Genomic DNA, 22196 nt, shown 5'->3' with positions numbered 1-22196 from the left:
GTGGGAACGCAAGCTGGTACAGCCGCTTTGGATATCAGTGTGGTGATTTCTCAGAAAATTAGGAAACAATCTTTCTCAAGACCCAGGAATATCACTTTTGGGTATATATCCAGAGGATGCTCAATCATGCCACAAGGACATGTGCTCAACTATGTTCATAGCAGCTTTGTTTGTCATAGCCAGAACCTGGAAGCAACCTAAGTGCCCCTCGACTGAAAAACTGATAAGGAAAATGTGGTAAGTTTACATAGTGGAGTATTAAACAGCAGAAAAAAATATAATGACATCTTGAATTTTGCAGGAAAATGGATGGAGCTAGAAAGCATCATTTTGAGTGAGGTAACCCAGACCCAGAAAGACAATTATCACACGTACTCACTCATAAGTGGTTTTTAAACACCAAGGAAACTAGTCTACAATTTACTATTCCAGAGAACCTAGACAACAATGAGGACCCTAAGAGTGGCAGACCTGGATCTACTCTACATGGGAAGCAGAAAAAGACAAGATCTCCTGAGTAAATTGGGGGCATGGGGACCTTGGGAGAGGGTTGAAGGGGAGGGGAGAGGCAGGGAGGGGAATAGAGAAAAATGTAGAGCTCAATAAAAATCAATAAAATTTAAAAAAAGAAACTGAGTAGCTTGTGACGTCACGACCAGTTTGCTGTTATTCTCATCCTTAGGACCAGAAGGATGAAGGTGGAGGTAGTTCGTTTGAGTTTAAATACTACCAACAAGAAGCTTTGGAGCCTGTCTTGGAACTCTATCTGTAGACCTGGCTGGCCTCAAACTCACAGAGATCCTTCTGCCTCTGCCTCCCGAGTGCTGGGTTTAAAGGCGTGCGCCACCCCTGCCCGGCAGCGAATACACATTTCTTAAAGACAATTCTGACTCCATGAAGAAGTTTACTAGATTTTAGTGAAAGTAGACTTAAAGAATTCTTGAAAACAGTGACTTTAAAAATTCTCGAGGTGGGTGGTGGAATAGCACAGTGGCAGGGCATCTGCTCAGCTGCAGGAAGGCTTGGTCTCAATACTGGAAATGAGTGCTTGCAAAGGAACAAATAGGTCAGTAGCGAAGACAGGTCACGAGACAAGGGTAATTAGTGAATGGAAATGTCTAAACACAGTGAAAAATCATCTCAGAAAGGAAGGGAAGAAAGAGGGAAAACCAACAAAACAGGCCAGATTAAGAAGTTTAATATCTAACTGGGACCCTCCCAATGACCCCACGTAACAAAAAACAAAACAACAAAAGACCAAAACCAAACAAACAGCAACAACAACAAAACGGTAAGGGAGGGACAACCATTTTTAGTAGCATAAATACTGCTACTAAATTCAGTATGATATGAAGCTGGAAAACACGGAACAATAGTGTGTGTGTGTGTGTGTGTGTGTGTGTGTGTGTGTGTGTGTGTGTGAGCGGTGCATTATGCTGAAGGCAAAATGACAGAGGTAGTAAGACTACCGAAGATAAATACATTGTACATGTATGAAAAGGACAGATAAAATGGGACTGTTCCGCTCATATTTTTGTTTTCATATTTTTAATGTAGGAGAAAACTCTTGATCCTAGAAAGGGCAGGACATGAGTACCTAAAGAGAAATTCATGCTTGAGAGGGAGTGGAACCTACAACAGCTACTACACTACATTTCAGGCTCTGGTGGTCTTCATTTTGAGGGAAGAAAAGTTTATAAACAAACTGTAAAATTTATGTGATGTAAACTCCATGGAATCTTGGATGAAGGGAAAGGTATCAAAAGACATAAAATGGCGAATGTTCCTATTTTTGGGAGAGATATAAAGATGTATTATGAGTATTTGAAGACTGAAACATTTATTGACTATTTCTTGGCAACGTTGTAGAATGAGTTGTATTTAGGCAAGGGATGCTGTATTTAGACAGGAATGTCTGAGAGACTGGGTTTGAATCTGAAAATTAAGACAGGGTGAGGGTGTAGCTTAATGTTACTCTTTGCTTATTATGTGTGACGCCTTGTTTCATCCTTAGCACTTCAAAACAACAAACCCAAATATTTGAAACTCACCGCCCCCCCAGATCCTGTGCGGTTTAATTATTTCCAGATTCAGAGACAAGGATTATGACAACCCAAATAATGGCTAACACTGATGAAGTGTTTGCATCCGGGTCCACTTAATGCACATAAGCATATTAATTTACTTTGTCTCCCTCAGATCTCTGTGAAGTTGGGACCATTGTATTTCTATAATATATGTGAAAGAACCCAGGAATACCTGGATCATAGGAATGCAGTATTTTGTGGTTTCCCCGTGCCCTTAAACACGGCCTCATTGTAGGGTGTGAATATGCAATGTTCCTCATGGATTCCTGTGGTGATTGCTTGGTCCTCAGCTGGTGATGCTAATGTAGAAGGTGGTGCGAGCTCCAGCAGATCGGGATTAGCTAGAGAGAGGCAGGCTGTTGGTGAAGGGTCTGTTAAGACTTATACCTCTGCCATCATGATGCTTTGCCCAAGGGCATGAAGCCAAGCAATAGAGGGCCACACTCCTGAAACTCTGAGCTGTGATAAACCTTTCTTCCCTTTGTTGTCCTCTCAGGTATCACAGCATGAAAAAACAAAACAAAACAAAACAAACATACTTGCTGTGTGAAAGAAAACGGCCTCCATAGTCTCCTAGGGAGGTGCTCTTTTAGAAGGTATAACCTTGTTGGAGTAGACTTAGCTTTTTTTGGAGGAAGTGTGCCACTAGGGGGCAGACCTTGAAGCCTCAAGTGCTCAAGCCAGGTCTAGTATGACAGTCACTTCCTGTTGCCTGCCCATCTGTGTATCATGAAAAGGGGCCGGCTTGTTGGGGTTTTTGTCCTGCCCAGTTCCCCCAGCTGTTTAGTCCCAGAGAAAAATCACACAAAGGACTCTATAAGTTATAGAGCTGATTGGCCCATTAGCTCTAGCCTCTTACTGGCTAACTCTCACATCTTGATTAACCCATTTTTCTGATCCATGTTAGCCATATGGCTCAGTACCTTTTTCAGTGGGGCAGCTCACATCCTGCTGCTTCGGTGATCTGGGCAGGAGTGGGAGGAATCAACTTCCTCCTCCCCAGAATTCTCCTGCTTTCCTTGCATCATTTCCACTTCCTGTCTGGTTTTTCCGCCTACACCTCCTGCCTGGCCAATCAGCGTTTATTTAAAACATGATTGACAGAATACAGACAATTCTCCCGCACATCTGGATAGTAGATAGATAGAACTCTCGGCTCCTTCTCCAGCACCATGACTGCCTGCATGCTGCCATGCTTCCTGCCATGATGATAAGGGACTGAACCTCTGAAACTACAAACCAGCCTCAATGAAATGTTTTTCTTTACAAGAGTTGCTATGTGTCTCTTCACAGCAATAAAATCTTAATTCAGACAACATTGTTTTGTAAGTTTGTGAAAATGTTAACAAGAAAAGGATATAAATTTGAAATTGGCTACTGTGTGTGTGTGTGTGTGTGTGTGTGTGTGTGTGTGTGTGTGTGTGCGTGTGTACATATGAAGGTCAGTGGTCAACTGGTTTAGAGCTGACTAGTCATGAAGCTCCAGGATCTCTCTGTTTCTAACTTTCCAAGATTATAAACATACCCTATTACAACAGGGTTTTTAAATGTGGGTCCTAGGGGTTAAAAATCAACAATGTGTACTTGGAGACAACACACTACCTGAGCTAATCCCTGAAATCAGCTCAGTTAGTGTTCTTAAAGCAGCTCCCTGCAAGAAGACTGAAGCCAAACGCAACAAGCATATAGAAGAAACCACCCAGATAGAGTTCTGTATCAAGTTTTCAAGAATGAAGTAAGAGCGGACTGGGATTTTGTTGTTAAAAATGTTCTCAGGAAACTTGAAAGATCACAAAGTGAAATTGTGTGACCTCAGTGTCTGGAGTCAAGGTGAATGAATAGAAGAACCAAACCCCGAGACTTGTTCTCAAGTGGAAGAGCATCCAGAGCCGCCACACACCAGAAGCACTGGATACAGAAGCATAAAGAGGATGAAAGCGTGCGGAAAGAAATCTCTGTTTTCTGGGTTCTGTGATGATTTCTACATGTAGTTAAGGAGCATCTTAGTTTCTCTTATTTAAACAAATAACATAGGCTGATTTTTATTTATTTATTTTTTTGTGTCTTTAAAAAATGTATGTGGGTGTTTTGCTTGAATTCATGTCTATGTTTCATGTGTATAGTGCCTGCAGGGTCTAGACGAGGGTATCAGATTCTCTGGAAAGGGAGTTAAGGATGGTTGTGAATCACCATGTGGATGCTGCGAATCTAATCCAAGTCCTCTGGAAGAACAGTCACTGCTCTTAACTGCTGAGCCATCTCTCCAGCCCCAGTACCTTCATCTTCACACCAGCCATGGCAGTAGGGCTTTGGGCTGTCACTACTCCTTACAGAATAAGCTCAAAAGCTCCAGTTGACCAAGTCTCATTTCATGCTGCAAAGTTAATCTTGTTTCCTAACCTTACAGGACATGCTAGCAGCTTCGACTCTGTCTAACAGTGGCAACACAAATATGAACGACTAACAAACACAAACAAGTCCCTGTGATAAAATTGGCTGGGTCATGAGTGGAAAAAAGCATGTACTAGTGGGCCACATGATCATTAGGTTGCTCCTTCCCCTTCAGAGCTTGAACAGTATTTGCTCACTGAGTCACTCATTGTTATTATTGTTGTTGTTGTTATTATTATTATTACTATTTTGGTATATCAGCTACTGTTGAGTTCATTGCTGGGGTCACTGAAAGATGCAAAGCTATCCTGGATTTACTAAGTTCTGGAAGGGAGGAAATGATTGTAATGGATTTGGGTTGGGGAAGAGGCAATGGAGTGTCTACCCTGAGAGTTGACTTTGAGTCCTTCACACCTTCATAAACCAGTACCAAGTACTCTTGAAATGGCACCAGGCCTTCTCTGCCCACTCTCATCATAGCAGACCGAGGAAGGTGGGCCGAGGAAGGCGGGAGGATGCTACAGTGGTAGAGGAACAACAGGTGTTGGACAGTGAGGTTCAGTGAAGAATCCACCAAGGATGCTTCTTGCCCCACATAACACACATGGTGAGTAAGGTTTGAGACTTAGAGATGGGGAAGTGGAAATTCTGTTTCAATATTAGCACGGAGATAGGCAGCATTTGTTGAGTCTGTAGTTAAACATTGGAGACTAGAGTTTGTTTTAATCACCATTTTCTAAAGAAGCATATATTTTTTTTTTTTTTTTAGACCATCCAGTTGAGGGCCAGAAAATTCTGTCAGTAGAGCATCTAGCAGAGTGGTTTTATCATTCGGTAGCACATTGGAAAAACCTTCCCATTATCAGAAAGAAGTTTCCTTAATGAGCTATCAGAATTATTGTACCTCATCACACAACCTCCTGGATGGGTGGGCTGTTATGCTTGGCAAAGAAACACGGCCTTCTCTGGAAGAAACATGTAATCTTGATATAGGACCATGGAAAACAGCAGAACTCCATTGTTTGAACATTCTGGCTCAAGGGCTCTTTAGGAGATTGCTGTGTCTTCACACTCCTGACAAAACAGAAGCTGTTCTTATAGCTATGTCTTAACTCGGAGGTGTGCTGGTTCACAGTGCACATAATGGGTGTGCATTACACACTCGAAATCTTCCGACCTCTACGCAATACAGCGGCCCAAACACAATTAAGAGGTATACAGTTAGTCGATCACCAGGCTTGCTTGCTCTGGGGTTCACTGTTTCGTTTGTACAGGTAGAATGAGCAGAGAAGGTGGATATGCTGGGCCTAGAACATACAAAAGGAATGGCTTTTGGGGCATGTGGCCTGTGAAGTCACAAGAGACAGTGTGCCCAGAAGGGGCCAGCCCTGATTCTAACATTCTGGAGTCACTACCTTGAAATCTCAAATACTGGGTCCTTGCGTTTTGGTTGTATACTAGGGTCCTCACATTTCAACAGGATGTCCTGGTTCTGGGTGATCAGTTACTTCACTGACTGCTAGATGATCACAAATATTGACAAAACCAGAACACAGTGAGTGGGAGTATCCAGGGACAGACACTGTGAACTAAAGCACTATCAAAACTTAGCATTAGGTTATGATTTTAATATGCATTTCTAAGATGGGGAGATTTTCTTGGTTTTATGCAAGACCTTCTTGCCTCCCAAGTTCCTGTATTTACAAGTCAAGAAAATATTCACTGGGAGTGGGAAGAACTAGGGAGTGGATCCAGGCCATGTGAGAGAGCTGTGTTCTGTGTTATTTTGCGTCACGGGCAGCTTTGGCCTGCCAATCTGGCTCCGTTGCTCAGATTGCAATGTCAGGACTTTCTGTGGCCCCCTGCCAGATGAAGGGAGGCCTAGGCAGGTGCTTTGGCTTAGGATTCCTGCTGGGGTTTAACTTTTGACAGAGCCCACCTCTTTCATGTCCATGCCCAGGTGTTGCCCTCCTCGGGAGGCCCCCCAAAACTCACAGCTGCAGCGCTTTTCCATCTTCCTACCTGATGCCCCCAATTTCTCCTCATAAAACTTGCAAATTCAATGCGTAAGACTCAAAACATGATCAGACTTTGAAGAAAGGTGTGAGTGAATGAGTTGAAAGGCTTACCCTTAACCATCAAAGGTAAACTTTTAAGAGAAAATAAGTATGCCAGCTAACTCTTCACCTCTCATGTCCTGCTTGGGTCTCAGCAAATGGACATTAGTTCTCAGAATTCATCAGAACATTGCCCAGAAACACCCTGTGTTCCCACGTCTATAATCTGCAGATGTTTAAGATCCACTATTTCCATTTGAGCAGTGCTACATTAGGTGTTGTGTGTCCCAGCATACCCAGATACGGCAATATGTCCCCCATGGAAGGGGATGTGGACTGACTGGATGTTACTCATCTAAGGGGGATCTCTCTGTTCTCCAGGAACGGGACTGTGTTCATTTCCAGAGAGTAACTTTGTAGAGCTCTCTCTGTCAGTGTGTCATGCCATCCTGCACACCTCTCAAAGCACTAGAGAAATTGATATCGCCATTTCCAGTAACACTGAATATCCATTTCAAGCTGAGTGTGGTGGTGCACACCTTTAATCCTAGCACTTGAGAGGCAGAAGCAGGTGGATCTCTGCAAATCCAAGGCCTGCCTCATCCACATGGTGACTTCCAAGTCACCCAGGGCTACATAGTGGAACCTCATTTAAAAAAAGGGGGGGTGGCAGATGAATTAAAGGTCTATTTCAACTGTGTTTTGTTTGTATAAAAATCAGTTATTTGCTAAATGTATACTAACAAGAAACTTTTGAGGTTCAAAGCATAATATTTAGTCAGTGTAAAGTTGCCCTGTTTTCAGATCACGGTTGGAAATGGAACTCATTGGCTAAAGAGTATTTTGCTCATCAATTTAGCAGTGAGGAGTTACTATGGGGTAGAGCCATTGAAGCAGAATGCGAAGGTAATGAAATAAAAGAGTCTGTTTGAAGCATTCAGACCCAAATGCCCTTCTTTCCATTATTCTTCCTGAGGACTCTCAAAACTCGGCCTTTATTGTTTTTAAATCTTTGAGAAAATTTATGAATAATCTTAAAATTAAATTTGCTGGTATGAGAAAGGAATAGCATCATCACAGGGTTAAAATATTTTTACAGAAATATTGTCACTTGGTTCAGCCAAATTATATGCAGATGAATTTTTTTTCAATTATTCAAAGTAAAAAGAAAGCCTTTTTAGTCAGTTGAAACCCTGTGGAGTAAGTATAATCATCGAGTTTATTTTATTTTATTGCTAGGAGTTAGAGGATCACAATTTAATAAAAAATACCAAATTGTTCTCCCAGTGTCAAAGCTTGGTTTTGCTTTCTTTCCTTACCCAGTGAAGTCTCTGTGTTGCTGTGTTTTTGTGCCCTAGGAAAACGCTCCTGGTGCAGTCTTTGAAGTATCTAGAAAGTATTTCAGAATAGGAGAATGGCTAAATGATTGCCTCTGAGCTTCAGTCTGGTTCGGGGGTCCCATAATTTTACTGCTGTTCAGAAATGAGATAATTCTTGACAGTTCCCTGTGTACTGCGTGTTTTCTTTTCCTAGGTAGAAAGAATAGCTGGGGTGGCTTCCTGGGCAAGGCCAGGGTGGAGAAAGCTGGCATTTCCCAGGGTGCCTGGGAGGAGAGCAGTTGTGTTGTTTCCATGGACACAGCACTGCTTCACTTCCCCTCTAGGTGGTGACAAATATGCTGAGCCCCGTGAGGTGTGGGCTAATGGAAACTCGTTCCTATAAACTTCTGCCAGTTTTTGCCCTGCAGGCTTGAAGCAAGAATTTTACTTTCAAGATAAATTTTGCCACCTTACTTCAAAGACTTAATTAACTCTAATGGAATACGTTTGGGCTCATAGGATCATCAAAAAAAATAAGTTTATTATTTTTAATCATTAAAAATATCTCTGTATTCAGGAACCAACCCACTCAATCCCTTTTAAGGCATTTCGACCTGCCTTCTATCGCTGTTGAATGTGAACCCTCAGTGAGAACTCCCAGGCTTTCTGGGTCACTGTTATCAGCCGTCTGTTTGGACCTTGCGCTTCTTCACTAAATGGTCTGAGCTGCTAACCGTACCTAACAAGACTTTAACGTAAGATGTTCCCCACTTGAGTAGCAGAAACAGGGGAGAAGCGAGCTTCGACGAATGCGTGGTTTCATCTGGTTATCTTTGGGGTAGGAGGAAAGGAGCCGAGTTCTGAACAACTCGGGGCAGTGAAGTAACCTTTAGACGACAGCTGTAATGTGCAAAGACCATGCCAAGAACAACAGAGCACAGTGGAGTTCCTGTCCCTTCAAGAAGGACAGCTGAAACCGGGGTTGGATTTAACAACAAAACAAAACAAACAAAAATCCAGCCCAAGGTTCTGTTTTTGTTTTTCTTTTTAAGGGAAAATACAGTAATTCAATTCAGAAATTAAAAAGTACTTTCTATAGAAAAGTGCCAATCTTATCTCTGGACTCTTGGCTTCTTTTCACTGCTGAAGAAAGTATTTTTTATTAATTATTTCTATTAATTGAATCTTTATTAATTATTTTTATTAATTGAATCTTTTCTGTGTAGAAAAAAAACCCACTATATTCACTGAGTTAGAAAAAAAATCCTAAATTAGAATTAGTTTAATTAATACGAGACTTTGAAGAGCACAGAGGAATAGCCTCCTGCCTCCCAGGATTTAGTATCAGCTCTGAGGAAAGGATTTACTTCTTTTTTGACAGTTGATTTCAGTGGCAGAAAATGTGACACGTAGGGGTGTGGACTGGCGAAGTTGCTTTTCCTCAAAAATGCTACCACAGGTTACAGCTAACGGTGATGGATGATTGGGCCAGGGACTTCCAGGTAACTGCCAGATACAACATTTTGGAAGCAAAAGCAGAAGAATGGTATCAGTTAAGAAAAGTAATTCATTTCTTGCTTTGACTCTTGCCCAGAACAAACATAAAATGTACTACTTTTCTTCCTGGCGTTAGGGAAGGATTTTCCAATCCATCTCAAGCATGGCATTCCTTTATCGAGATTTTATTCAGGCTGTGTCTGCCCTGGAAAACTGACCTCTGAGATTTACTCTCGTCTGTGCCTTCCCCACTTTCCTCCCGTTTAATACTTCTCTTGAGTAGACACCAAGCTTTGCTTTATATTGGTTAGGTTTTTCTGGAGATCACGCTAACACTAAGAATGAAAAAGTTTCAGATTTTCTTCCTTTTGGTCTCCTTCTTAAGAAAGATAACTTTTGGGGGTTATACCCATTGCTTCGAAAAGTTTCATGATTGGGTATCTATTAAAAATTTTTGTCAGGCAAAGGGACCTGAAGGAAGAACTACGTTTCTAATCTCCACAGAAGGCGAGGGAGATTTACAAAGTCCTTAAGAAAAACCTCTCGATTGCTGCTTAAAGCACAAACACCATCTGTAAAATCCAGAAGCATCTCCCTTGATCTCAGGCTCCGAAGCCCCAGTGTCACAGGGGGTCACAAGGGTTAAGAGAAACAGAGAGGAGTCCACAAAGGCTGACAGTTCTGTTTTTCTACTTACGAGGACTGGGAGACAAGCACAGCTAGCAACGGTGCCGCTCCTCTAAGCAACCACCGTAATGACTTACAACTCTACCCAGACTTACTGTGATGGCCTGGAGTCTTCCCTTCACCAGCTCAGCTTCTTCCATTCTAGAAGTCAAGGACAGGCAGATGCTGAAGGAAGTCCCAAGCTACCATAAATCAAGGTGCCTCCTTGGAGAGAGGAGGGAGAGGTGACAGAAGAGACGTGGAGAGAAATCCGCTCTTTGCACCAGGGAGAAAGGAAGAGAGCCCCGGCTTGTCAGGAGCGTCTCTGCGCTGAGGCACAGACGAGGCCAGACAGACACATGTAATGAGGGTGTGCTGGGGAGGCAGACGCTGAGGCTGTTGGCAGGAGTTGACTGACAAGTTTGAACGGCAGCCGCACAAGCCCTTTTCCTTCAGGGGCTGCCAGCTCTTTGTTGTTCTGTGCACGGTTAGCGAGGCACATTTTCTTATTAACTGTTCCTTACCCAAGTCATTATTTTCCCGGAGCGGCACAGGGAACTGCCGTGCGGAGTGTCAGAGCAGCGGGGGTTCCTGCAGCACGCACTGTGCGTTGTGAGTCTGTGTGCTTAAAGTTACTTCACTTAGTTTACCTCACTCTGGCCTCTGAGCTTACACACACTTGAGAGAGAGAGAGAGAGAGAGAGAGAGAGAGAGAGAGAGAAAGAGAGAGAGAGAGAGAGAGAGAGAGAGAGAGAGAGAGAGAGAGAGAGAAACACACTGGGGAAGAAGTGCCAAGCCAATCGTTTGTCATGTTCCCTCTGCTTGGCTTTAAGTAATAACGATGGCTTCTGTAGTCCTGCGGTTACTTAAGAACCCTTACAGCAGAATATTTACATTAAGCTCCCCTCCCCTCCCCAAGTCCCACTTTCAGCCTTCTGTCACAGACCCTGGGATCTTAGGTCTTGGCAAAAATGAAAGGTGTTAAGGTGCCGATTTTGAAATGCTAGGTCCCTGGGAGCTCTTGGTGCCCTCCGTGGACGTCTGGGGAACGCAGCTCCTGTTTTGGATCCCATTCAGAAATGACACGATTTAATTTCAGGAAGGTGTCCATTTTGACCTCAGCAGTTATGCAAGAGAAAGGAGGGCGCCGGTGAAAGTGTGACCAGGCGATCTGTGACCCTGGGTGGACAGTCCTATTCTTTAGAGGAAGGCAGTGAAGCCCGGTGAATCTCGGGTCAAAGCAGAGACCAGGAAGCGCTGCCATTGACTTTGTTTTCTTTTCCCTACCCATTCTTTAGGTGCAGTTTGCTGTCGTGAACCCCAATTACCGTCCACCACGTTATTATGACTTTGGATGCTATCAGCCCCTTAATGTCACCATTCAGTCGGAGGAGAGCTTAAGTAGACAAGCCTGGCACTGAAAGCATGGCTTACATTTCTTTGTCTTTCTGGTCATTGTAAAAGCAGTAGCTAATATTTGTCCATAGACAAAAGCGTTTCATCTTATTTATCTGAGAGGTGTTGAGTGATCGGTGCTATTATTCCTGTTTTAAAATGAGGCTCCAGGCTCAGGGAGATCACTTGCCACGTGGCTAATGAGTGGCAAAGCCCGGATGGGAATGTCAGCTGTCTGACTTTGTAACAGACAGTCATTAAGCAATGCCCAAGGACACAGGGCAAAGAAAGACACAGGCTGAAGGTTAAATCCATCTTTATGAGGGAGTAGGACCCCAGCATTCTCCTCTTCCAAGCACCCAGGATGCCTAAGGGCTGGATGGAAAGTTTTAGGCAGAACCCTGATATTCTATTCTGGAGAAATTTCATAGGGCTCGGTGAAATAAGATTGCGCCACACTTTTATTCCGATCTCCCCACCCACAGAGGCCACACCCTGAGTCAGTCACCTGCACAGGAAGCCCGTCACTTTCAGGAATCTGAAATCACAAGGGGATTAATATCTAGAATATACAAAGAGCAGCAAAAATTAGAGCAGCAAAAATAAATGGACGAATGATCTAAGCAGAAGAAATGCAAATTAAAAAAAGAAATATAACTGGCCAACAAGTATTTGAGAAGTGTTCTATAGCTTTTGCCATCAGAAATACAAATGAAACAGGAAACAGGTGACAAGAAGTCTGGTAAAGATGTGGGGAAGAGGAGCATGCACACTGTTGATAGGGGCATCAACTAATGTAGCCACTGTAGAAACCGGTGTGAAGCCTTGTAAAAATAAAATAAAATAGAACTACCATACGATCCAGTCACCACTCCTGGGGATATACCCACAGGATACCATGTCCTCCTGTCAAGACATTTGTGTATCCATGCTGAGTACAATTCCTTTCACAGTAGAAAGGACATGGAATGAGTCCTCACGTCTGTCAGCAAATGAATGGATAAAGAAAATGTATTTTACTTGGCCGTAAAGAAAACCAAGGTTATAAAATTTGTAGGAGAATGGATGGAACTGGAAAACATTATTTTATGTTAAGTAAATAACCCACGTTATTTCTCTGCCATGGGAATCATGGCCTCTGTTATCTAGGTGAATATAGATGGGAGTTAATATGGGTAAGCATAAATCTATAGAGGGTTCTGTCATAGGGACTGCTCTACTGCTGAGAAGAGACACCAAGGCCATGGCAACTTATAAGCAATTTAACTGGGGGCTGGCTTACAGTTTCAGAGGGTGAACTCGTGGCCATCATGGTGGGGAGCACGGCAGCAGGCAGGCATGGCGCTGGAGAAGCAGCTGAGAGCATTTAAATACTTGATCTGAAGTTAGTGTACTGTTTTAAGAAGGACTAGAAGGCATGTCCTTGACTGAAGAGGTGTGGCACTGGTATGGGCTTTGAGATCTGTCTGCCTACCGTCTGGGAATAAAATGGAAGAGTTTGATTCCCAGCATTTACATCGAGGGCCCACAATCCCTTGTAACCTCAGATCCAGGAGGTCTGACACCAGGGCCTCTGCAGGCACCTGCACACATGGGCACCACCTACACAAATGATTAAAAATATACTTCAAAAAGAGTCTGAGATCATGCTTGAGAAAAGCTGGTCTTTGTTCCCCTGTTCTTGAGGAATATTTGGATAAAGAGAATAAGAACTCGAATCGGGCAGGGATCAAATTTGATTATTATTGGATGAATATTTAAATAAAAAAGAAAACAGATAAAATCTTCAAAACTAAAACCAAAGGTTTTGCTTATTTAACTGTAGATCTGGACGGATGCTAAGGACAAGAGAGAAGCCATGGCGAATAGCTCAGTCAGTTCTGCATTTGCTTGCCAAAACTAATGGGCAGTCACCCAATCAATAAAGTGGATCTTTTCCTAAAATCAATTTATCACCCAAATTTCACTTCTGCTGTAGGAAAATGAAAAGATTTTTCTACTGGGGCAGGAGAGGCAAGCAAGAGGAATTTATGATGGGGCAGAATTGTGAGAGCTGATGAGTATTGTGTGTTTTCTAATTTACATAATTAATATTGTTAAAGCTGATAATATTTTTCAAACACCTTCAGGCATTCTCCCCTTCAATTCATTTTACTGGTTGCCCACCAGACACTAATGCGCTAGGTGTATGTGATGCTTAAATAAGCAAACTCTTGTTCTCTAGAAATTCATATTCTAGCAAACAATAAAAGACAAATATAAAATGCAATATGTAAGGTGATTGTATTATACTGGGGCCTCTGAGGAACAAATGCCAAGAAAGCCTACGTGGGCAAAAGTTTATTATGAGATATGAATACAAGACGGAAAATTGGGAGGTAAGCAGAAAAGGCTGAAACTGGAGCAGTTTGGGAATCTGAGTGGACGGGAAAGGGAAAGTTGTGTGGGAGCAGCTGAATGTGCAGTGCTGTCTAAGAGACATGGGTCATAACACTTGGGAGTCCTGGGGTCCAGGGCAGCTATCAGAGTGTTCCTGTGTCCTGTAGGAATGAACTCATGCTGGTATTCCTGTCACATTCAATGACTGGCTGGGAGTAGCTTCTGGAAAACAGAGCTTAGATGCAAACGCAGAGATGGAGTTCAGAGAGCAGCAAATGAGATTCTTGCTCAGTCGTGCGTCTGTACTTGATGACCAAGAGAGACGGTTTCTCAGGAAACAGTGATACTGCTGTAGAGAAAAAAGTATGGAGGAGAATGAAGATTTCAGTTTAGAACTGGGTAGTTATGATAACTTAGATAAGAAAGTCACATTTGAATAAGGCCTTAAGGGGAAGTGGAAGTTAGCCATGAAGGTACCAAGGACAAGAACATACCAGGAAAAGCGCTTGGAAAGACCCAACAGCGAGTACTCTGTCGGATCAGTCTAGTGTCATTAGAGGTGGGCTCCAAGGGAAGGGCAATGACAGGAGATGTATCTGGGAACATGGTAGATCTCAATCCCGTAGTACCCTGTAAACCACTGTTAGGGCTATAGATTTCCACTAATAATTTTTAGTACAGGAGCCTTTCAAAGATGGGAGAAGAGACAATAGGAATTGTATGGTTGATGATGGTGGCTAGGTCTAAGGGGGGTAACAGTAATTGTGGTGGGAATTGTTAGAGCTGTGTATATGTTTTAATCTTTTTGGTAGAATCAAAAAGATTCTAGGGACAGACATAAGATGAGAAAGAAAAAATGTTCTGGATATCTAGGTGTTTTGGTCTGAGGAAAGAATATTATCCATCAACTGAAGCAGACAAATTTGTTTTGGGGGGAGAAGTTGTGTTAGGTTGTGTGGTTATCCATTATCCAATAAGGAATTGGCTATGGACTTTGGAATTAAGGAACAATGTCTCAGATGGATTTATAAAATTTACCATACCTCTAGAAGTGTAAGTTGGATCACGAACTATCTAGAGGTATAAACGTAACTCACAAAACAGTGTAGCCTAGTGAGCTAGCTTTCATTAAGTATTAATTATGCAATTACGATTAGAGAGCTTTGTAGAACAGCAGTAGGGCTCTACCTGCTCTCGATGATTCTATTAAAACCGTTTAGCTCCATCTCCTGTGTTTGTTAACCAACATAAATGAGGATGTGGAGACCGAAGTTATATTTTATTACCTACATTTCTCACCTTCATCATCACCATGACAGATGCCTGACAGAAGCACCTTAAAGGAAAGCTCGCAGTTCAAGGGCTAGAGACCGTGGTAGAGATGACATGGAGGCTGAGGTGACTTAGTCTGGGGTGGTAGTAACTTGTGGTTCAGGTGCAGGAAAAATAAAAGAGTGTGGGCCAGAGACAGGGATGAGGTATAACCCTAAAAACTAGTACCCACTGACTCACCATTGCTAGCCCTGCCACTTGTTTCAAAGAGTCCACAATTTTCCCAAACATGACTATCAACTGGGGATCAAGTGCTCAAACACATGAGTCTGTGGGGGACATTGTACATTCAAACTATCGCATTTCCTGATTTTCAGTGGGAGTCAGTGGGGTCTAAGAGATTTGAAACAGTTCCTCTTCTTGCAAAGAATTTTACTGTCTGGATGGAGAGGTAAGATATGTGTTCGAAAAAAAAAAATCAGTGAACAAACAAGGTAAAACATACCAACAAGCCAACCACCATTGTATCTTGCTGTGATGAAGTGTCAACTATCACACTGGTGGAGACCTTGTTACTTTGCCTTGGCAATATCCCGTGGTGTTCGGGGCTTGCCACGAGGCCCCTTTCATAGGGCACATGAGTGACAGTCATGGGTGGCACAAACAGTATGTGCAAAGCGAATGGAGGGGGACACAGATGAACGTGAGGTGCGGGCAAGTTACCTCAAGGAGAAATCTGGACTTAAAAGCAGAACAGACATTTTTCTAAGGTCAGCGGACTGAAAAGTCATCCTTCTTTGGGCAGAGAGAGGCATTGTGTTTCTTTTTCTAAAAGACAGAGAGAGAAAAAGAAAGGGCAAAAAGTTGGATGGGTATGGAGATGGGGAGGATTTGGCAGGAATTGGGGGAGGGGAAATATCATCAAATATATTGTAAGGAATATTTTTTTAGTAATAATACTGTAATACTAATACTAAAAGGTAGGCTATAGGCTCTGGGACTGAGTACCTATGGGAATATATTAAAACATTGCTCATGATTGTTAAGAGGTAAAATACCCAGAATTCTTCCTAATCTTGAGAAGATCTGGACCCAGAAATAAGGTGTGGTTTAAGCATCTCTTCCAAAATGCAGGAGGAAACTTAATACACGTACACTTTGGAGGTAGTTAGACTCACAGGCCACTTTGCGAGTGTATTACACTAGCTTAAAAAGTGTGTGTGTTGCTGGGTGGTGGTGGCACACGCCTTTAATCCCAGCACTCGGGAGGCAGAGGCAGGCGGATCTTTGTGAACTTGAGGCCAGCCTGGCCTACAAGAGCTAGTTCTAGGACAGGCTCCAAAACTGCAGAGAAACCCTGCCTCGAAAAACTGAAAAAAAGTGTGTGTGTGTGTGTGTGTGTGTATGTGTGTGTGTGTGTGTGAAGAGTCTCTCTCTTCCTTCCCTGAGCTTTTTAAAAATTATATGATAGCTTCCACTACTTTATGATACAGCCAGATACCCCTCCAGATGCAATCTCTTGACCTTGAAATCTTCAGTCTTCAGAACTAAGAGCCAAATAACCTTCTGTTGTTTATAATTTACACAGCTGGTGGTAGTTGCTACAGCAGCACCAAACGTGGATGAGTAGAAAGGATAAAGCAAATGGGATCTCAGTGCTTAGGTATGCGTATAGATACAAGTGTGAATAGTAGGCAATTACACACATCCTAGAGTGGTTGTTTCTAGGATGAATATTTGAAACATTTTTTTTTTCTAGAATCTTTGAAACTAGGTCTTGTGTGAGGAAATTGACTCCTAACTTTTTCAGACTTCTGGAGACCTGAATTGGTGTAAGCCTAAGGGTAAGAGTTAGAAATACTGGTTGTTTTTAAGTCTTAGAGTTTCTATTGCTGTGAAGAGACACCATGACTACTGCAATTCTCATAAATGAAAAACATTTAATTGAGGTGGTGGCTTACAGTTCAGAGGTTTACTCCATTATCATCATGCTGGGAAGCAAGGCAGCCTACAGGCAGACATGGCACTGCCTACATCTTGATCAAAAGGCAACAGGAAGTCAACTGAGACACTGGGAGTAACTTGATCGTAGGAAAACTCAAAGTCCACACCCAGAGTGTTACACTTCCTCCAACAAGGCCGTACCCCGCCCCAACAAAGCCTCATCTCCTAATAGTGTCACGCCCTATGAATTTATGGGGGCCAATTACATTCAAACTACCACAGTCTCAGTGTCTCAAAGCTGTACAAGGCCTAGGCTCACCTTGAAATTATGACAATCTCCCGTGTCAGCCTCCTGAGTCTGGGGTTGTATTTGTGGGCCCCCATACTCGCTAGATTTCCTTTGTAAAATAATTTTGTAAATAATTTACAATTTCTTTTGTAAAAAAAATTTTGAAATCTTTCCTTTATAGATCTTGTTTGGGGTGGGGTCTCCTGACATAGCCCAGGCTAGCTTTGAATTTGTAATGGATATCGGACTAGTGTCCAATTCCTGACCCTCTGCCTTATCTGCCTACTCCTTACAGTACCTCCAGAAGGCTGATCCAGACAATCCTGGAATCACAGGTTTCAAGGTTAACCCCTCCTTGAGGGTCAGTTCTTCCTGACTCTTACTGTCCAACGCCCTGACTCTACCCTTCTTTAGTGGACTGCTCAATGGGCTGAATTGCTGTGGACCAAGAAATACAGTGGTCTTTGACTAGGGGAACCACACATGCCACAAGAGATCTCTGGTACTGATGTATTTTTTTCTTTTTTCTTTTGCTGGTGGATTTTCACTCCAAGGCGCGCTCTATTGTCAGGGCTACAGTACTGTTTATTCCTCTGGTAGATGATTTGATCTTTAAGGTTGAGAGAATAAACAAACTTCAGGATGGTACACAGTGAGGTTGCTCATTTTACTGTAACTGTACATAGTATTGTACAGGGTCCACCTTCCTCTCTTCCTTTTCTCTCTTGGCCATCCAATGTCTCACTGTCCACTTTGATCCAACGTCACTGGTGTCCCTTTCACCTCCTTTTCTGGTTCCTTCTTTTATTTCTCTGAAAATTGCCATTGGCTGGTGCCTAGTTAATAGCGATCTCTTCTTTTTATCTTTTTCTTTGTTTTTGGTTTTTGGTGGATTCTCTATGTATCTTACAGAGTTTATGCCAGTTAAATGCTAAGATCCACATTTACTTATAGCTCCAGCTGAGACTTCTGCCCTAGACTTCAGACTGTTATCTCTGTATAGAGTTCACTCTCCCACATGGCTCTGGGGTTCAATCCCTCATGTTTAACCATACATCTTCTAAGATAATCTCTTCCCAAAGGTTCCGACCTTGACCACATTATATAATACCCAAGATCTTTCTGCTAGTGCCAACCCCAACATCCAGCTTTATTTTTTGTTTTATTTTTCACCACAGCCTTTATTGTCTTCTACAATATCATAAAATGTGCTTTTGCTATTGTCTGTCTTCTTCATCTACAATGCAACTTCCATATAACAGAGAGTTTTTGTTTGTCTTCTAAATGCTTAGGTAAGATTGGACAGTTAATGGACACCAATTAATTGTTATATGATGGTCATCTGATTAATTGGACTTCTCAATATGTATCACGTGCTTTATAGGCCTGCCTAGTAGGCTGAGAATTTATAAAGTTTTTAGTTTTTATTTAATTATTTTTAGTTTTTGAAACAGGGTTTCTCTGCATACCCTTGGCTATGTTGGAACTCATTCTGTCGACCAGCCTGGCCTCGAACTCAGAGATGCCTCTGCCTCTGCTTTCTGAGTGCTGAGATTAAAGACATATGACACTACTGCCCAGTCATAAGGTTTTATTTGTAATAGACATATTCTAGTTGTGCTTATATAGGGTACAGTGTGATATTTGTTTCTATACATGTATATATTGCACAAGAATCAAACCAGGGTCATTAGCCCAGTCATTACCTCAATCATTACCATTTCTTTGAGATGAAAAGATGAAAAAGACTTTCTTTTAGTTATGTTGCAACATACATTGTTAGCTGTGTACTTAGGACTTCTATGGTTTGGGAAATTAGCACTCAAAAATACTGAGGTAGGAACAGGTCATAGATATGGTGAACTATGAAGTGAGAATTTAAATCTAGGAGCACCTAGCCCTAAAGCTCCATCTCAGTGCTACAATCCATCCCACCTCTAAGTTCACATAGTGATAATGAGATGCTTACCACCAGGTTAAACAATACATAATCATGTACCTAGAATAATGCATGGTGAATAGCATGAAAATGTCATCACTCTGATGATTTATGAATCAGACTTTTTAAGGGTGGACATTCCCATAATGACTTTTCTTAGGCATTTGTTGAAAAATAGCCTGCAACTATTCAGTAAAGGACGCATTCTGAGAGCACACTAGCATACTCTAAGTAACTACAGTCTTAGACCTCTGTGTGTGGCTAAGCAGCCTGCTTTCTCGTTGAATATTATTAATTGCTTCAGACGGGTTTCTTAGAGGTCAAACAGCTGCTGGGGGAAAAAGCTGGAAAAGACTATTTAATGGAACCAATTGTCTGACTGCAAGAGCTAAAGGGTGCAGCTGTTTCCACCCCGCTACAAATAACCACAGATAAAAAAATAACATATTAACAGACAAAACTTATACAGTCATTTCCCCCATAAGCCTACTAAGACAAGCGAAAAAGGCTCCTTATTTCTTTCTCTTCCCTTGTCCACATAAATGAAATGCTAACATTTAGCGTATTTGAGAACCTCTACGCATTTACAGCTCATGCAGCAGTCGCTTGGACAGTGGGCGCCGGGGAAGATGAGGGGAAGGACCATGCCGGTCCACATCTAACTCTATTTGCTCTGAGCAGGAGCAATCAAGCAGGAGCGTCCACCTTATTCACTTTCCTTCCTCAGTTAGCAGGGAAGGAAGCTGCCCTTCCCTCAGTATTGTTTTCGTGTTGGATGCTTTCCAAAATGCTGGCCCACTGTGGTGCCTTCATGTGACACTTTCAGTTTTAGACCGCCAATCCAATGTGATAGTTAAAAGGTTTGAACCTAAACAAGTTTCTGAAATAAAATGCAGTTTGAATTGTGTTCGTCTCCTGCTGTCCTTAGTAAGTGAGGTTCTGTCCCTCCTATGTTTTATCCTCGAGGGAGAGCCACACAGAACATGCTTGGTAGGGAACCCTCATCCTGTTCAAGAAGCTATTTTTTTTTTAGTATGCTTCTCCATGACAACACTTTTGTGTTTCTGTTTTGTCTTTGACTGATTAACTACAAAGACTGCCAAATTAATGAAAATGTTGGATTTAATAACTGAATTAAACTAAATTTTAAAACTTAAATATTTAGATTGCTTCTGTGTAGACTCAGATAGTTTTTTGAACTAAAAATATTTACCTTTTATTTTGTTTTAAAGACATTTAAAAAGCCTTTTATGCATGTGAATGTTTGCCTGCAGGTATGCATGTGTACCACATGTGTATCTGGTGCAGGCAGAGTCCAGAAGGGGCATTAGAATTACAAGCGGTTGTGAGTCACCAGGTGGGTTCTGAGAACTGAACCTTGGTCCTCTGCAGAACAGCCAGCTATCTTAACTGCCGAACCACCTCTTTAGTCTTCTTGGTTTTGGCTTTGAAAATTTATTTCTTTTTTATCTGCAGAAATCACGATTTTAGTTTGAAGAGTAACTGAATGTACTTTTTAACATTTGAATAGCTGGAAGTTTCGACCCCAGATTAGCAAAAATGATTGCTTTTTATTTTTTTCACCCTGAGACAGGGTTTCTCTGTGTAGCCTTTACTGTTATGGAACTCACTCTGTAGACCAGATTGGGTGGCTTCCAACTCACAGTGATCCATCCCCCTGTCTCTGCCTCCTGAATGCTGGGATTAAAGGCGTGCACCACCACTGCCCCAGCTAAGTCCTCTCTAGCTGGTTAAAATCTTACATTCCCCTTTCATTTTTTCCTGTAGCTTGAATACATTTGTTGATGGTATGGCAAAAAAAAGAAACAACAACAAAAAACAAAACATAAAGTAAACACACAAACAAACAAACAAACAAAAATCCAGAAATTATACAGAACCAATAAAAGCCACCAGAGGGCCTGGAACATACCTTTAGGAGCTGTTTCCTCACGATCAATTCTTGATTCCATGACTCCATTAGCTTCTCAAAATTGGACTTGGGGATTCTTCAAATAGCTGTATTCTCTAAGAAGTTTCATAGACCGTTTCCCACCCCACACGTGAGCAATTTGGAAACTGGATACAGATATGTGAGGGGATGGCTCTGAGCAGAAGCTCGCAATTCTGAGCTCCAGTTGCTTCCTCCTTCTGTCCTCCATCACACACTTCGAAAGCCATCTACTGACTGTGCGACAACACGCGGCGAGTTACAGACAAATGTGACAGGGAACTCATTTCGAGAGGAAGACGGGCAAATGAGAGACAACAAACCCTGAAGAAAGTGAAAATATCATTGAAACCAGAGTCAGGGTAGAGGGACTGTTAGGTTCAGCCTAGCACAGAAGACAGCAGGACTGTTTGAAAGTCTTAGATTTGTACAAATCAGAGGTAATGACGAGAATGAGTCAGGAGTGTCCAAGGGGGAAGCAAAGGGGACAGTCTATAGTCACAGACTTTGCTTTCTGAGATCTTCAGAGACAAGCTAATCTTCCCAGGTTCCTTAGGAGGTGATGGATGACTTGCTCCCAAGCGCTTACATACTGGCTTATAAAGCCAGCTTGCTATACAAAGCATGTGGTTTTCAAATTATGCCTCTCTGTATATTTGCATACATATTCACATACACACATGTATACATACACATACAGGATAAGAGTGTTTCTATGTATTCATTAATGGCACTCTAATCCCATATCAAAATCTTGGTTCTCTTTGGCTGGGAACTGAACTCCTCAACAGGAGGTAATGTAATGTATAATAAAACACATTCCTTCCTTCGTGTTCCTGCCTTGACATCATTCAGTAGTAGATTGTGACCCGGAGATGTCAGCTAAAGCAAACTATTTCATCCCCTAAACTACGTTTAACCAGAGTGTGTTGCCATAGCAACAGAAAGGAAACTAGAATGTACATTATTTTTCATTTAGAGCTTTCACACTTGCTGAGTGCATGTTTCTG

At 42.1% G+C, this 22196-nt stretch overlaps 1 protein-coding gene across 2 annotated transcripts in view; it reads right to left on the bottom strand.

Annotated features, from left to right (window-relative positions):
* Nucleotides 1-10686, bottom strand: part of Palmd (palmdelphin) — a 50007-nt gene extending 39321 nt beyond the window's left edge. Inside the window, exon 1 of one of the 2 annotated variants that reach the window (XM_048456702.3) lies at nucleotides 10542-10686. In XM_048456702.3, coding sequence (XP_048312659.3) covers nucleotides 10542-10550 — 9 coding nt within the window. In that variant the 5' untranslated portion in view covers nucleotides 10551-10686. Of the gene's footprint in view, nucleotides 1-10133 lie in introns of both variants that reach the window. The other variant, XM_087897616.1, reaches the window with a different exon arrangement.
* Between the last annotated feature and the right edge of the window lie 11510 nt (nucleotides 10687-22196).

Source organism: Myodes glareolus, chromosome 17 (assembly GCF_982192425.1).
Source record: "Myodes glareolus chromosome 17, mMyoGla1.1, whole genome shotgun sequence".
In the NCBI taxonomy this organism is placed as follows: Eukaryota; Metazoa; Chordata; class Mammalia; order Rodentia; family Cricetidae; genus Myodes; species Myodes glareolus.
The sequence above is the reverse complement of the archived record's forward strand: the minus strand, read 5'-3'. Positions and strand labels throughout refer to the sequence as shown.